The sequence below is a fragment of the Tinamus guttatus genome, unplaced genomic scaffold (genome assembly GCF_059628265.1).
Source record: "Tinamus guttatus ecotype Peru unplaced genomic scaffold, ASM5962826v1 Tinamus_guttatus_pri_ptg000244l, whole genome shotgun sequence".
NCBI lineage: Eukaryota > Metazoa > Chordata > Aves > Tinamiformes > Tinamidae > Tinamus > Tinamus guttatus.
The window spans coordinates 2,094,416-2,110,854 of NW_028288778.1; the positions used below are offsets into that span (position 1 = coordinate 2,094,416).

The 16,439-nt window shown below is 50.4% G+C and overlaps 1 protein-coding gene across 3 annotated transcripts in view; it reads left to right on the forward strand.

Annotated features, from left to right (window-relative positions):
- KLHDC4 (kelch domain containing 4) overlaps positions 1-15,161 on the forward strand; it is a 32,225-nt gene extending 17,064 nt beyond the window's left edge. The window contains exons 7-15 of one of the 3 annotated variants that reach the window (XR_015913479.1): positions 135-294; positions 5,904-5,985; positions 6,681-6,892; positions 8,181-8,580; positions 10,046-10,159; positions 10,878-11,161; positions 12,668-12,800; positions 14,010-14,146; positions 15,127-15,161. Coding sequence is in view for 1 of the 3 variants with exons in the window: in XM_088526254.1 (XP_088382380.1) it covers positions 135-294; positions 5,904-5,985; positions 6,681-6,892; positions 8,181-8,580; positions 10,046-10,159; positions 10,878-11,053 (1,144 nt within the window). In the remaining 2 variants the exon portion in view is untranslated. Of the gene's footprint in view, positions 1-134; positions 295-5,903; positions 5,986-6,680; positions 6,893-8,180; positions 8,581-10,045; positions 10,160-10,877; positions 11,481-12,667; positions 12,801-14,009; positions 14,147-15,126 lie in introns of those variants that run through there. The other 2 variants (XR_015913480.1, XM_088526254.1) reach the window with 2 other exon arrangements.
- Positions 15,162-16,439: the final 1,278 nt, after the last annotated feature.

Here is a 16,439-nt window from a genome sequence, read left to right on the forward strand (position 1 = left end):
ATGGCTACAGAGGGAGAAAGACCATAAATGCAAGGAGTTCAATAAAATGTTGCACCATTTCCTGGTGCCGTTTTATTCTGTCCTAAGTGGCAGTCATTGTAAAAACCTGTGGTGTGCCAATCTGCTCTCCCTAGAGATTACATCTATTACAACGATGCGTACGCCTTCAGCCTGGATTCCTTCACGTGGAGCAAGCTGGCTCCTTCTGGGATTGGGCCTGCTCCAAGATCTGGATGTCAAATGGCTACCACTCCCGAGGGCGGCATAATCATCTATGGGGGCTACTCCAAACAGGTAGGTGGTAGCTCATGTGGTATTTCCTGCATGCCAAACAGAGTAGCTGATGTGAAGAAAAACCAACGGGCTGCAGTGAAAAGCTCAAATTGCCTCAATAAGACTCAGATTGTCTAAATAAGACCAAAATGACGGTCTTGACCTGTGCTGGTTGTGGGGTCCTCTTTTGGCCGCTTGGAGAGGCAAAAGTGCTTAAAGTCTGGAAGTAAAATTGAATTCGCGGCTCTGCTACTTTCATGTGCCCAGCTACACAAACCACGTCTCCAGTGCAGGGTCTGATGACCTCGTCACATAACTGCCCGCTGCTCTGTCTGACCCTGTAATAGTTTCTGTGTGTTGGGCAGCTGCCAGATGTCCAGAAAACGCTGGTGACCAAAATGCCCTTTCCATGTTGGCCTGTGGATGTGCCAGCCTGAAGCGACGGCAGAACTGTGCCCTTGGATTGGCACTGCGCAGGGAGCTCAGGCTGCTGCCAGCCCACACTGCTACTAGAAGAGGCTTCTTGCCCTCCCATTATCCCTTAGTGCTTGTGACCCAGTTGTTCATGCACTTGGGTGGTGATCAAGGAACTGACTTGGTTAAAATGAGTTAAAATTCAGTGCTTCAAATGAGTGTTTTGGTTAAAAGGAATATTAGGTTAAAAGGACTGCTTTCCCTGCTAATCTAGTCTGACATAAGGAGGTGACATCATGGGGACAGGAATGAGCAACTGTGATGGCAACAGTGATGGTTGCTGCCAGCTTCAAGCATTCTCCGAAATTACTGGGACACATTCCAGCACTTGCAAGTTTTCAGGCAACTGCTGCTTTTAAGCTGCATTTTCTTGCATCACTGAAAGGGTTAAGGAAGCGGCACCGATTAGCAAACTCAATAAGTGAAAAGATGACTTTTGATGAGCACCAGGCTTCCTCTGCTCTGCTTCTTGCTTTTTCAGTCACGGTAATTTATACTGTATAGCCCTTTAGACCATATGTCCTCATTGACCAAGTATCCCTGTCTCCATGCAGGGAGGGAGGAAGTAAATATTTCATTGAGCAAAAGGCTCCTGCAAAAGCTTTTAATGCTGCGAACACAGACAGAAGCCCCGGCTGCCGCTGTCTCCGTGGAGAGGCATCGCTTCCAGCAGCGTGTCACTGGGGGAGGAGGACGCCTTGTTCCTCTCATCTGAATAAATGAACAAAGAAGAAAAGGAGGGAAAGGAGAGGGAAGATTGTCTATATATTTAGAAGCATTCGTGCCTCCTCCCGGCCTGCGCTGAGGGCTCCAGCTCCTCACATGTGCATTTGGTTAGGTTTGGTAATGGAGGGTTTTCTACCTGCCTGGGCTTTGTCCTGCTTCCTCCCTCGTGAGCGTGTGGGTGTCCCAGGCTGCAGAAAGCACCTGGCTTCCAGGAGTACCTTGTGGCCCATGGAAATATAAAACTTGATGCTCGTTTGCATTTGCTCTTATTCCAGTTGAGCAGATTGCTCTCTGTTGCACTGCTTTGGGTTGCTTTGAGGTATCAAGAGAGAAGCAGAGGGACAGGAGAGTACAAAGCAGCCCTCAGTCCTTTGCTGTAACGAATAAGTCCTCAGCCTTCGTAAGCCAGGCTTAAGAGCTGGGTGCAGTTCCCCTCCATCTCAGAACAGCTTTTAGATTAAAATAACCACTCCTCCTCTGGACTCTCAGGCCTGGTATTTTGGCAGTTAGGAATTTACTGCCTTCGTAATAGAGAGAGCTGAGTCTGCTGCTCTCCGATGTGCCATTCCCAGCCAAGGCTTTGCTTGTGTCTCTGCAGCACAAGTGCGTTTTCAGGCGGGAGTGACGCATCCCAGCTGCAAACTCACCAAAGCGCTGGCACAATTCTCCGTGCAGCTTTCTTGAGATGCAAACGTGACAGATTTTAGCATGGTCCTGAATGTGTATTGAGCAAGATTTTGACCCTTTAGGAAAAGCACAATTTCGTTAAGGTGTGGTTATTTAGTTCTCTTTGTCCCTTTGCTTATGGATGATTTTGGAGCTGAACTTTTTAGCTTATAAATTTGTATACAGCCCACAGAGGCGTTGGTGAAAGGGAAACACGAATGGAGCTGGGCAGGTGCAGTGAAGACCTGCCCTTGTCTCCGTTAGATGCTGCAGTGAGGAGTGTTTCAGGGGATGATCAGGGGCCTGGAATATCTGCCCTGTGAGGAACAACTGAGGGAGCTGGGCCTGTTCAGCTGGAGAAGAGAAGGCTGAGAGGGGACCTGAGCAGTGTCCATAAGTACCTCAAGGGAGGCCCTCCAGGAGCGTGGGGACAGAGCCGGTGCCCAGACATGCGCTTGCCCACGCCGGCCACCGGACACCACTGAGTTGGTGTGCAGAACTGCAGGTGGGGAACAAAGGTGCAAATAGTGCAAAACCACATCTGAGCTTTACCATCCCCAGCGTGACCGACGTGAGACGCTGGTGCACAACGTGCCGGTAACGTGCCAGGTATTTTAAACGTGTGATGCTCAGCACAGCGGTGTCCCCGCGTGCGTGGGCTCCACGCGCAGCCTGGAAGTGATAACGGCGACGTCTGCCCTCCTCTGCGGAAGGGGCCGTGTCCGCTCCACCCCTCCGGAGCCTGCGGGGAGCTCCCGCTCCCTCTTCCGCTGCTCTCACCCGGCTCCTGGCCCGTTTCTTGGGCTAGGGACGGATGCGGCAGAGAGCCCTCCGCATTGCTAGGCAACGGCAGTGCCGGGAGCGCGCCGGAGCTGCGCCGCCGTGCAGGTGGACGCAGGCAGGGCCGCGCCGCGTGTGCGGGGGGCTCGTGCGTGCCAAAGGAAACCAGCAGCGCGTGGGGTTTTTGCAGTGAGTTTGCCAGCACTGGAGGGGGTTTTGCTGGGAGATTGCTTGCGGCAGGGCTGGGGTTTGCTGAATTGCAGGGTCATGCAGGAAGGGTTTGCTCTGCAGTTCTGCCTGCTGAGGACTTCTCTTAATTGGGTGTTTTGGGCATTATTGCTGTTTTTTTATTAAGCACGGTTAGCAGTTACAAGTGGGGAATCGTGGCAGTCAGGAAGAGCTCTCCAGGCCTCGGTTTCCTTGCCATTTGGAAAATGATAAACATGTCTGTTGCTGTCCCTGGAGCCAGAGGTTTTTAGTTAATAGCTGCAAAGCTCTTCTAACTTGCTAATTCATCTCTCTATGCAAACAATAGACTGTGGAGGTCCAAGCAGATTTTGAGTTTGCAAGCAAGCAGCTGGAACTTCAAGGCAAGAAGGATGGGTGAGAACAAGAGCTCCTTGGTGTGGCTGGAGCGTCTCCCTTGGGACAGGGGCTGTGCTGGCACGGGGGTGGCTCTGCTGTCCCGCAGCTCCGCACCGCCTTCCCAGGAAAGAGGGGTCGCTTCGACAGCCAGGAACCAACTCCCACTGCACCTCATCGGGGCTTGCTCTGACCAAGAAGCTTTGTCATGGTGCAGGCACTGTGTATTTACTACAGGGAGCTGTGTGGTTTTCAGGAGAAAAATAGCACAGTTATTTCTCCCAGCACGTATGACACTGAAGCCAGCTGCAGCCCCCGTTACATGTTATTTCCTCCCGCTTCGTGCACACAGTGCTCATCTTGCCATGCTTGACAGTTGTGCTTCCGCACCCTCCATCCTGTGTGTCCTCTATATGCACATATACGTCCTGGTAGAGCTAACACTGAAGAAGCAGGGAGCAAGCAAACAGCATTTGCTGTACGGTGGGCAGGCAGGTGCTGTGCAGTCCTTGGGTGCCTTCAAGGTTGTAAATTAGTGTGAAGCCCCCTGCCCTTCCCTGCCTCTTCTCTCTGTGTCCATCTGTGGCAGCTCTTTACTTGGGTGGGACTGGACGGAGTCTTTGGTCGAGGTGAGGACTGACTCAAGGGCTCGGTCATGCCCAGCGTGCAGCTCGCTGGTGACTTCTGCTGTTCCGGGTGTGTGTGACAAGGACAGCGAGGCGTGACCCCGGCGTGTGTTCCTCACGCAGTGACTCGCAGCCCTTTGCACTTGCAGACTGCACTGTAGATGCCAGCATGTGGGCACCACAGTGCATGCAGCCCACGTTCCTGGTGCTCCAGCACCTTCTCTCCATGGCAGTTTGCTCTCCCTTCTTGTCCTGGCATCCCTCTCTCTAGGAGCTGTTGGAAGTGAGGAGCCCCTGGCCCTCAGGCTGTCGTCTCCTCTGCTTGTGTCCCAGAGCCTCTCGCCTATGCGGAAAGTCGTCTGGCTTGGGCTTCAGCTGCTGGAAAGCTGGCAGAGGCTGCAGGAGTCATCGTGGTCTATCCCCTTCGGCAGGGGATCAGGCTGTTGCTGATGTTACTCGGGGACTGGAGGTAGTATAATGCAGCTGGTGACCTCTCTGAAGCAGCAGCATGGAGGAGGATGCCACCATCACAGACATCCTGTCTTGCAGAGCGCAGGTCCTTCAGGGTGATAATCTTTGAGTGTGATAGCAGGGAGACAAACCAGGATTTCCCAGCACAGCCCTAAGGCTGGGCCCTGATCCTGGCCTTAGCCAAAGCTTCCCTTTTGCTGCACTGAGAGGAGAGCTCTCCTGTTCCCTCCAGGACTTCCTTCGCGCTTTTCCACGGGCCTTTCCAGCATCATCCAGATTACAGCCTTGCTGCGCGATGCCCCAAGCTGCGCCGGGCTCGTCCAGCAGCTCCTGCTGGCAGCGCTGCCCAGCCCAGCAGTGCCCTGGCCCCCGGGAGGATGGGAATTACAAGGAAGTTCTGCAGGAAGGATGGATGCATAATGACATTGTTAACAGTGCTCCTAGGGTGGTGGTGCAGAGCGCTGCTTTCATATCCCGTGTGTTGCTGGCGGTGCAGGGGCTTGCAGTGGAAGGAGCAGAAGAAAATCGCGTCAAAAATGATGTGTTTCATTAGCTCAGCTGAGGCTGGATGCTGCTCTTGCTGGTGTCTTGCTGGTGCCTGAAGCAGGGGTGGAAGCGGGGTGTATCTGTTTCTGCACAGAGGAGAAAACTCTCGTTTAAGGCTTCTTGGGACCTTAAATGTTAAAAAAAGACAGTCTGGGGTGTCGAGAACAAGCAGTGTCACATCTGCTGCTGTTGTAGTGGGATGGAGATGGGGAGGTGGCAGGGGCTGAGCGCGCGTGCCAAGCGCAGAGCTGTCACTGCAGTGACAGCGCGCAGACGCTCGGAGCTTCTGCCCGGCCTCGAGGGCAGGATCCCGGGGAGCCTCTCAGCCCTATGGAAAGTTGTGGGGTGCTTCGTGGAGCGGGGTCTGCCCTCCTCACAGGTAGAGGGGATGGTCCCAGGTGTTACATGTCTCCTTTGGGAGCAAGTGATACTTTCCGTAGCAGAATAAAAGAAAGAAACTTGTGTCTCCCGTTTCCTTGGTGCTACCTGTCCTTCCTTCCTTCCCTGAAAATATCTGTTTTTCTCCCTGTTCTTCTCTTCCCTGAATGCCAGAATTCCTGCCCTTACCTGCATCCTGCAGTTCTCACGTGGCTCTGGGTCCCAGGGTACGTGTTGCACCCCAACAAGGCCTGTGCAGAGCGGGGCTCTGCAGAGTCCCAAGGAGAGACTTCCTGGCTCTGGAAGGGAGACCAGCCCCCCCTGATTTTTGATTTATTGAAACTTTTTCACTGAACATCCCTGTGTCTGCCTTCCCTGCAGAAAATTAAGAAAGATGTTGACAAGGGCACGCTGCATACAGATATGTTCCTGCTGAAGAGTGAAGGCCCAGGCAAGGAGGAAGGTAGGCTGCTACCATGGGAGATAGGAGGGCTGGGCTGGAGGGGATGCTGCTGCACTGCGAATCCAATTCCCTCTCTGCTCTGGATAACAGACCAAAAACCCTTCCCTCTTGATACCACTGAGAGGGAGAGGAGGATTTCCAGGCTCCTTGCATAACTCAGGCAGCTTCAGAAAAGCTACAGGAAATGGTGTTAATGAGGTTTTGGGTGTTTGTGTGGGAGGGAATTAAAGCAGCATTATAAAACTCCTCTTCCTGGAGAAATTTTGATTGTTCATCTTCTATTTCACAACAAAAAAATCCTTGGGATTGCAGAATTTCCCACACTGGGGAAATTCCTGTTCCTGGCAAGGCCTGTTTGGTAGTGATCATTCATTTATAGATTCTAAGAGACAAGACTGGGAAGTGATGCAGGGAAATTATCAACAGTGGGTTTTTTGTTTGTTTGTTTTCCTTCATGTGTGATTGTCCTCAGAAGTCCCCCAGGTAGAGGGATGTGCAGGTCATCCAAGTGCTTGAAGTGGAAATGCAAGTGGTTCTAGTAATGTTGTTGAAGGTGCATTAGGCAATTCCTGGAGTGTCCAAAATGGGTTCTTGAGATACTTGGGAAGATTGCTGGAGAACCAAAGGCGCCTGGGAGATGGGAAAACGATCGAGGTTCCGCTTTGCTGATGCTCCTGTTTTCTTTTATCCTTTAGCAGACAAGTGGACGTGGAGTCGGCTCAACCCCTCCGGAGTGAAACCTCCTGCCAGGTCTGGCTTCTCTGTGGCCATCGGCCCCAGTAACCGCTCCGTTCTGTTCGGAGGTGTGCATGACGAGGAGGAGGAAGAGAGCATTGAAGGGGACTTCTTCAATGATATTTATTTCTACGACCTGGGGAAAAACCGCTGGTTTCCTGGGCAGCTTAAGGTCATGTCTGAATATGATACCAATGTCTTCCATTCGTTCTCCTTTGTCACCTGGAATAAGTCATTCTTCTGGGCCTTTTTGGGTCCCATCCAGCTTTCCTGCTGTGAGCTTCCCCAGGAGCAAGGCTGTATCTCCAGTAACTCGGGGTGCTCCAGACACTGAGCCACCTGGTCTGGCTGCCACTTTGGTCTGCAGCCACCTAATTGTGGAGAGCGGAAAGGGCTACAGGCACGAGGGTGGGAATGTGCAATTCCAGTGCAGCCTGACAGGGTTCTCAGCTTTATGCTGCCCTTTCTCCCTGGCTCTCAGGCTCCTTGTGCTCTCCCTGTCCACTGTTTGTCCAAAATTCTCACAATTTGATGAGGTCTCTGTTCCTTTCGGGAAGGAAAGAAGCCTTGTAGCCCTGTTGTGCCCTGTTGTGTAATGCAGGACGAAACGAGGCCACATAAAAACACAGTTATGGTGTTTTACTGGAGGCCATCCCAGGTCAGATGTGCAAGTTTAACACAAGCTAGTTAGGAAGAAGCTTCCCTGGGAAGATCCTGCACTGGGATCAAGAAAGCTCTCTGATTTTCTTCTTGCACATGACCTGCTAGAAGAGATGAAATATTTACCCTTGGCTCCAAAGAGCTTCAGAAATACGACCTTCAGGTCTTTGTTTGAACCACTGTCAAGTAGGAAGCTAGGTGGAAATGGCCTGGTTGAGCTTCCTTCTTTCCACCTCCACTGTTTCTGGCTTCATTCTCAAAAAAGAGAAGTCAATCACATAATAACATACAAACACCCACTCAGGTGTTTGCTTCTGGCTTCCTAGCCAACTGTTTTCCAGCCTTTTTACACAATACTTTGAAGACCTGGAGTGCTTCCTGTTAATGCACTGTAATTTAGCACCCAGCAATTGTTTTGATTTCAGAAAATGGTGGGTAATTTTCTTTTGCTCCTGTGACAAACTGGTGGACTGAGAGCGTGCATGCTCGTGTGCGCAGGCGCGTGCGTGCCCGCAGGACAGGGAGCAAAGGGCTGCTCTCCTTCCCTAGCCCATTAACAACAGCACCATCCTCACACCCTCAATTCTCCTCGAGTTTTTGCTGCCTTTTGTTTTATGGCTGGTTCATGCTTTGTGGGAGCTTGCACCTATCAACTGAGACTTACAGTCCTAGTGAAAAATAATTGGATTTTCCCACCTCTCTCCCGGTAGCGGCTGTAGCACTGTTACCTGCTGTACCTGTTAGCCGCACACGGTCACACCCAGTCTCACATTGTTCCCTTTTTCCTTCCCTATTAACAGGGACCAAAGTCGGAGAAGAGGAAACGAAGACGTGGCAGACAAGCTGAGGCAGAGGGGAAAGGAGATGAGCTGCAGGAGCAGCCTCCACGGGGCCCGGTGGAGACAGTCACAGAGGTGGTGGCGGAAGATGGGACTGTCATGACAATCAAGCAGGTGATGTCTGGGCCTGCAGAAGAGAGAGCGAGGTCTGAATCGGAGGAGGAGGAGGAAGAGGGAGCCTTGGGCCAACAAGTGGAACCATGCCCCCGTTCAAACGCCATGCTGGCCGTGAAGCACGGAGTTCTCTATGTGTATGGGGGAATGTTTGAGGTGGGGGATCGCCAGTTCACCCTCAGCGACCTCTACAGCCTTGACCTGCACAAAATGGAAGAATGGAAAGTTTTAGTGGAGATGGATCCAAGTAAGTTCTGGTGGTGGGTGCTCTCCGTCCCTTTAACCTAGTGGCCACCAAGATGAGGTTTCCAGCAGAAACAACATGGGGAAATTCCTCTAAGGGTGACAATGAACCATTGACCAGTGGTGCTTTCTTGACAGAATAAGTTTGGGAGTGTCTGTGATACGTGGGGCCTTATGGTCACTGTCACTGTGGAAGCCTCCCTGGTCCAGCACTTTGCTGTGAGTGCAGGGAGTGAGTTCTGGCCTGTTTGCTCTGAAAACCAAGAGGTGCAAACAGTGTCTGTGTTAACTGGTGGCAGGATAGCCTGGAAAGTGCTGCTGTGCCATGCTGATCTGCTCAGCAGAGGAAAGGGATGTGCCTGCTCTGCCCAAGGAGGATCCAAGTACTGCAGAGCACGTGGGCATTAGCCAGAGACTTAACAGAAGCCCTGGGAGAGACTGTGTGGTGAGCAGAGTGCACGGGAAATGCAGAAGTGTGATAAATGCTGACATCCCAAATCTCTGAATACTTCTTGGACAGCTGCCAATACAGGATCTAGAAAATCTTCTCTGCCTCCTACCTTGTGCCTGAAAGCTCCTCGTAAGGGCCAGAATAGAGAAAACAAGATTCTCTCTAGACTTGGAAGATGAAGATCCAGGATCTGACAAAGCATCTCAGTGAAATATCAGGGAATAACCTCTTTCTGAGTGATAATCTTTGCCTGGTAGACTAAGCAATCTTGTGCTGTCCAAATGTAGGCTGTGTGTAGGGAAAGAGCACTTGGGATCACTCCGTGGAGCTCGCTGCTTTGCTTGCCCCAGAGCTTTCTTAATGCCACTGGTGCAGCAGACTAGGAGAGCTGACTCTGCACACAGCAGCAGGCAGGTACATGAGAAACATGTCACAGCTGCTCCAAACACCGTAAAAATAGTCTTGGGAATGAGGTCTGTGGTGTAAACAGTTTGCAGTGGGCTTCATGGCTGTGGTGAGCTGGCAGGACTCAGGATGGAAAAGCCATGTATGATTCTTTCTGGTAGTTTTGTCTGTATGTCCTCTTCCTGCCCTCCCCTCCTAATGATCTCTCCATCTGAATGCTTTCATGGATTTTTCATATTTCCCTCTGCCTGGCTCTGGACTGTCCAACTGCTGTTACTGCCATTTCGCAAGTGACAAAACTATTTGCTTTGGTCACCCAAGGAACCTGTAGCAAACATGAGGTCTGAACTACCTGGACTTGTTTTCATTCCTTCTGAATTTGAACCTACAGATCAGTCACTTACCGTCATTGTGCCCAAAGGGGAGTGAACCTTGGCCATTCCTTTGCCACAGATGGGGAAATTCAGGCTGTTTAAAGCTGTGTAACATTTTGAATCCATGGTCCAAGAAACCAGGAGTTTCATGAGCAAGAAAAGCTCTGCATGACAGTTTTGGGTGTAGGAGTGGGAAACAGTTTGTTATTTATTTCTTTTATCTGTTTTTCTCATCACAGAAGCCCAAGAATGGCTGGAGGAGTCAGAATCAGATGAAGAGGATGATGTGGAAGGTGCAGAAGGAGGGGAAGAGGATGAAGAAAGCTCTGAAGACGAGAGTGAAGATGAGGAAGGTAATGATTAATATACAAAGTGTTTTTGGTACAATACCTGCTGATATGGCTGTCAGCCTGGAAGGCTTCGTTGGTTTTCCTTTGAATTTAACAAGATTTCAGTATTTGGGATAGGCCAGCTTGCTTTAATCGTGTCTTGAACTCGCTGGGATTTTTCAGGATACAAAGGCAGCACATTTTGGATAGCATGGTAGTATTTTTACTAACATCAGTCTATGACAAGCCTCATGCTAAAGAGGAATTTATCCTTTATCACGTGTAGGTGAAGAATCCTGGGCAGATGCTTTAAGCACCTTCCCCACATTCACCCAAATGCACCCTATTTATGAGCAGAAATTTGCCTGTGCCCGTGATTAAAGCCCTGCTTCCCATGCAGGGCTGCAGCATGGCAGGACTCAGGGTGACTGTCACAACAATGTGCGACCTCCTCATAGACAGGATGAGAGACACTTTCCTGGATTCAGGGACAGTTTTTAGTTATTTTTTCCTTTCTATTTTAGAAACAACTAGATGGCAGCCAGCTGAGGTTTTGTTCAGCAGTGGGATAGTACACACTCCTTAGGGCACAGGAGAAGTTTCCTTGGTCACTAACAGGTTTTTAAGCTGTTAAACACATCAGCTCAAGTGTGGTCGTGGCTGGGCTGACACATGGGAGAGCAGCTTGCTTTCATTAGTTGGTTGTGACCTCTCTTTCTGTCTCCCTTCCGTTGTGCACTAGGAGAAGAGCAGCACCCATCTGTTCAGCCTGGCGAGAAACAAGCAGACTATCAGTCCAGGACGGAGCAGTATTGGATTAAACTAGCCCGCAGCAACATGGGCCCGGATGCCAAGGAGAAGAAGGTGCAGAAAGTGGCACACGCCATGGCAAAGACATTCTATGAAGATTCAGTCTAGATGTTGAGGGTGTTCTGTGTGAACACAGGAACATGCTGGGAGCTCTGGTTAGCCCCACTGACCCAAGCAGCTCAACCTGATGTGCCGGGCAGTTGGTGCCACCAGCAGGTACCAGCTTTCCAGCTTTGGGGACCTCTGCCTCTTGCCTCGGGCTGCCCACTGTCAATGTGCCTGCTTGGTTAATGCTCTGAATGTACTGTTAATCCCCTAGAGGTGGTGGGAGGTCTAGGAGAACATGATGGCAGCCCAAGCTCTTGTTCTTCAGAGGCCCGAGCATGCACTACTGTCATATTTCGTTTCAGAAGTTGCTTTGAGTCGGTGAAGACAAACTGCACTTTGCAGTCGTTTCCTGGTCCCCAATTCCTCACCCTGACTGGGGCCAGAACTTGTCTCCAAGGGTTTTTCAAATAAACTCCTTTGGTTACATCATCTTGGTTTTGTGTGTGAATCATAGCTGAGGTTTTCTTCCTCCTTTGCTCCTGCCATGGGGCAGGAGTCACTACCCCTGTGTCAAATCTGCAGGCAGATGTAAGACGCGCCAGCGGCTCTGAGATGTCACCACAGTCCTTGGAGAAGCTGGAGATCCTTCACAAAGGTGTGGAGACCCCAAACCTTGTCTGTGTGAGAGCTGGTGTGTCCCCTGCTGCCAGCAAAAGTTTCTTCCTTTTCAGCATTAGCCATAGACACGTTTTGCCTTTGCTTGGGCAAGGCCCCAGTTCAACTTCTCATGTATTGACTAAGAAAGCAGTAGTCCTACAAGCGAACCCTCTATTACCAGTGAAATGTCCTACCTGGAAACCTGGTGGTGTGCTGAGATCAGGAGGGGCTGCTCTGGCCCCTTCCAAGGATATTCTCCCCCTGCTCCCTGCCCGACTCCTCAAGGCATCGCTTGCTTTGCAGCAGAGCGTTGCTGTCGCCCGTGGGGACAACAGATGGGATTAGAGCCTGTCTGCTGCAGCAAACGAGCACTGACTTGAGCTGACACCAGAAGGCACTGGCTGTCCTCGCGCGCAGGAATCGAGGGTGCCATGGGTATTGTTTTGGCAGGGACTTCACGAGGGAGCCGGCTCTCAGGAGAGCAGTGCTGGGTTCTGCAAGGCTAATTGGAATGTAATAAAGATTAAATAGACCAGGCTGCCTGAGCGATTTAATTGTCAAGATAAAATCATGTTTGATAAGGTGTCTCACGTGAAATAATGGAGGGAGGTGAAAACAAAGCATTTTTTTGTAATGTAAGGAGGAGCCTGCAGTGCTTGCTTGGCTAACAGCATTTGTTGCCTTGTCTTGTCACCCGGGATAGTTTACAAAGCTTCATCTCCTTGACATTTGATCTACGTGTGTGTACGACATCCATGCCTTTCTAAGAAAAGCTTTGGGGAATCTGCTGCTGAAATTCTGCCTTTTTCCTTTCTTCCTTTCTTTTTTTTTTCCCCAGATGTTTGAAAATAGTGTTTTTAAAATGACAGCATCTGTGCACAGGGCACCTTTCCAAAAACCCAAGCAGAGAGGGGAACATGGGCTTTTTTGCCAAATCTGCCTTATTATTTTTTGGTTTTGGATTACTTAAAATACAGACATACACACACTGAAAGATTTTCTTCTTTTTCCCTGAAGCTGGAACCTGGCTGTAGCAGTGCCAAGAATGAAGGGCTGTTTTCAACAGTGCTGCAGCCGCAGGAAAATATTCTCTCCCCTGCAGCAGAGAGACAGTTGGAAAGGGAAGCAGATGCATCAGATGAGCTGGAAGGTATGCAGCAAGAGCGTGAGGTTTTTCCTTTTATCTTTTAATCCAGTGGCGTTCTGTGCCGAGCTAAGGGTGGTTGCAGAAGGCAAGGACTGGAAGCAACGTGTTTCCCGGGAAGCGGAAGCCAACTGCCCCTGCAGAGCCGGAGCAGATGAGGCTTCGGGCAGGTGCCTTCCCAGGGAAAGGTGCTGCCTTCTCTTCCCATCAAACCACCATCTCTTGTGAGACCATCCGCTGACTCCCGTTCAGTCAGCGGATTCTGATTCTGACTGAATTCTTGATGGATTCTTGAGTTAAGGTCCAAGAATACCATAAAGAGGAAGGCAGGTGGACACACATCAGTGAAGTGACTTGCCCAAAACAGTACCCAAGGGTAGGACCAGGGCTGGAACTCAGTGCAGAGCTAGGGTCTGTTGTAAGAATGTTCCTCTGTCTGAGATGAACAGGGAAGAGCTTGTGCTTTTTTGAAGTATAAACACCCAGATAAAGTTCAGTTATTCCTTTGGCTTCCATCAGACCTTTGCTGTTGCCCATCTCTTTGCAAAGGGTTAAATGTGCGTAAGCGTTTAGACAGTTCTCAATCTTTATTATTACACCTGGAAACAGCCAACCTGTTACTACTTTTCAGCTAAAAGAAAAGAGTGGCCGTAACTGTTTACTCACTCGTTGAGGAAAATATATTCAGTAATTTCTTTGGTTTTAGGCCACATGTCCACACCATAATCGCATTGTAAATAACACAGCAAAATGACATTCTTGATCATGTTTTTGTGTAATGCAGTCCCTGGCTGGGCACAGTAGCAGGCCTTGGGTTCAGTGTTGGGCAACAACAGCGACGCAGTTTGTTCAGAGCCTGTGCAAGAGGCTGACCAGGTGCTCTGTACAAGAACAACCTGCCACCACGTTCCAGATCTCGAGGCCTTTCTCCCATGCAAGCGATTTAGTTGCAGCAAAAAATGTGCAGCATAAAAAGGCTGCACTTTGTCTTCAGTTCTCTTCTGCTTTAGCACAAATCACTGGGCCCAACCTCAGCTCAAGGCAATTTTAAAATCTTCCTGCTTTTATAACCTCCCTTAACTTGCCAGAACCTGTCAAGCTGTGGAGTTAGTCCTTGGGTTTCACTAAACCCCTTCATCTTCAGCATGGCCCTAATTTCCTGCCATTTTTCCCCACCCTCCAACACTGCAGTCTATTTTTTTTTCTTTTTAGCAGCCCTGAGGCTTCATAAATCCCTGCAAGGAACCGAATGCAAGAGCCCATCTCGGAAAGATCAGACCTGAGCTGAGAGCCCCGGTGCTCTCGGAGGATCTGGGTCTCGCTTGCAAGCAAAGCAGATGCCAAACGGGCTGGTGAGGAGCTGACCTGAGCAAGCAGGGGCAGAGTTTTTTATCCCTTCGTGTCCTTCTGGAAGATGCAGTGTCAGACCAGCCCATTGCTGGCTCTGGGCATCCCTCGGACGGGGACACAGCCTTGTCCCCAGGCATTTTACATGGATGGCGTGACAGCCAGCTCGGCCAGGCTGGTTCCGTGAGCTCCAGCTCCTCTTTGCGGTGCCGCATGTTCCCGTGCATGAACATAAAAATACCACTGCAGCCTACAAAATCTGATAGGAACCATCAGCAGTTTGTGTGCATTCTGTCTGTGTGGACATAAAACAGCAGGTATGGACAAGCCACATGGATTTATATGCCAGAGCACTAGGCATTTTAATGTGCCTTAGGTAGATACACAGGAATCCAGGGCTCATAAGAAGGAAAAAATACACTGAATTGCCTCTCTCTGGGCTACTTCCCAAGGACGTTTCTGGCCTCAAGCAGATGTGAAAACCCTAGAACCACGACAAATTCCTCAGCTCATCATGATTACTAAGGAACCATTGCTTTGAAACATGTGGTTTGGGAACCAGTTAATCCTGGGCTCCAGCTATCTTTCATACCCAATAAACCTCAGCCTGACTGAGGTTTTGTCCAGGGGAACCAAGAGATGAAGAACCTGAATTGCATCAAACATGTTGCATCTGTGCATGCAGTTGCTGCCACATGGACAAGAGCAACTTGTCCTTCACTGTCATGAAAAAGTCCTGAAATCACCAGGACTTTTATTTGATAATGATAAGCATTTTTGTGTGCTGTTTTATACATACCATAGTGTGTTTGCACGCAGCTATTTTAACCTACTCATGGTGAGACCTTTGTGTCATGCACTTAGCTGGATTGTACAAAAAAAGAGTCCTCGGGAGTCTTTACAAAGAGGTGCAACCAGGTACAAAACACACGTGGGTGAGTTCCCAGGGCTGCACTTACCAGTGTCCTCATTTGGGTCATTTCAGGTATGCAACAACCACTCAAGAGTGGAAAAGAGGACTAGGGACCAAAAAAAAAAACCCAAAGGAAAAACAGAAAAATGGAACAGTACCAAAATGATGGGCAGCTCTTGGAAAGAAAAATTACGAGGGTCTTGCTGCCTCCAGTGTTACTTGCTCTATCCACCCATAGCCCTTGGCCTGAAAAGGGATGAAAAGAAAAGGAGGAAGAAAAACCTGCAAGAGCGAGTGAGACAGACCATGTAAGGCAAAGAACTGAATTTAGCTGGCACATGCTCTAATCTTTCGTTTATTTCTGGTTAAAAATATAGCAATCCAGTGCAGTGTAATAAGAAATCTGCTGAAAAGGTAGCAGAGAAACAGCTAAAACAGAAGCAAAGCAAAGCTGAGTCCACGAGTCAGGGCTGCACCCAACCTCTCCATACGGGAAGTGTCAGGGAGGACCCCCCTGCCCCGGCCACCCCAGCACAGGGGCCACGTCCCCCCCTCGGCTGCGCACGCGGGGACAGAGCTGAGGGTGGAAGTCGGTCCCTGGAGGTGCCAAATCCCAAACGAGCAGGGTCTGAAGTGCCCCGGGTGGTGGGACGGGGGGGATGGACGGCACGCCGGGTCCCAGGGGGCAGGGGACACCGACAGTCCTTTGCGAAATGCCCGGGGGCATCAGCCATTCCCAAGCTCCGACCACGCTCCCGGGATGGGGACCATAACAGCTCCGGACAGGGATACGGCATCTTTAATGAGTATGCATATTATCAGGGGGGACAGGGGAGGGCAGGAAATCAAGGCAGGCATATTACAAAGATGGTATAAACAAACCAATTAAGTGACGTAGAAAAAAAAAAAAGAAAAGAATACATCCTTAGAGGCTGCCATTGCCAATGATGTTTGGTTTTGATTTTTTTTTCTTTTTTTCTTTTTTTTTTTATACAGGGACATGTTGGAAGCTGGAATATACATCCCGCATTACAAAGTGCAAAATACTACATGCTCAGAGCCCAAGCATGATGTCTGAAACAGTCCACAGCAAGATGTAAGAGACAAACCCACCACCCTCTCCCGCCGCTCTGGGCCGTGCTCCAGCGCTCCTCCCCGGATGCCTTTGGAAACCAGCTGGATTGCACGGCATTTTGTCCCGCTTTATTTCAGGTGGGTCCGAATCGAGCCCTCTCGCCCCAGTCCCCCCCAGCCGAAGAGCCCCCCGGCGTCTCTGCGCGCACGTGCTGGGCTCGGGATGCTCCGCTCCGCGGCTCGCGCTGCTCTTCCCTGTCCGAGGACGCAGCGGGGTCAATCCTCGGCGCGGAGGATGCTGCCCTGTGTTG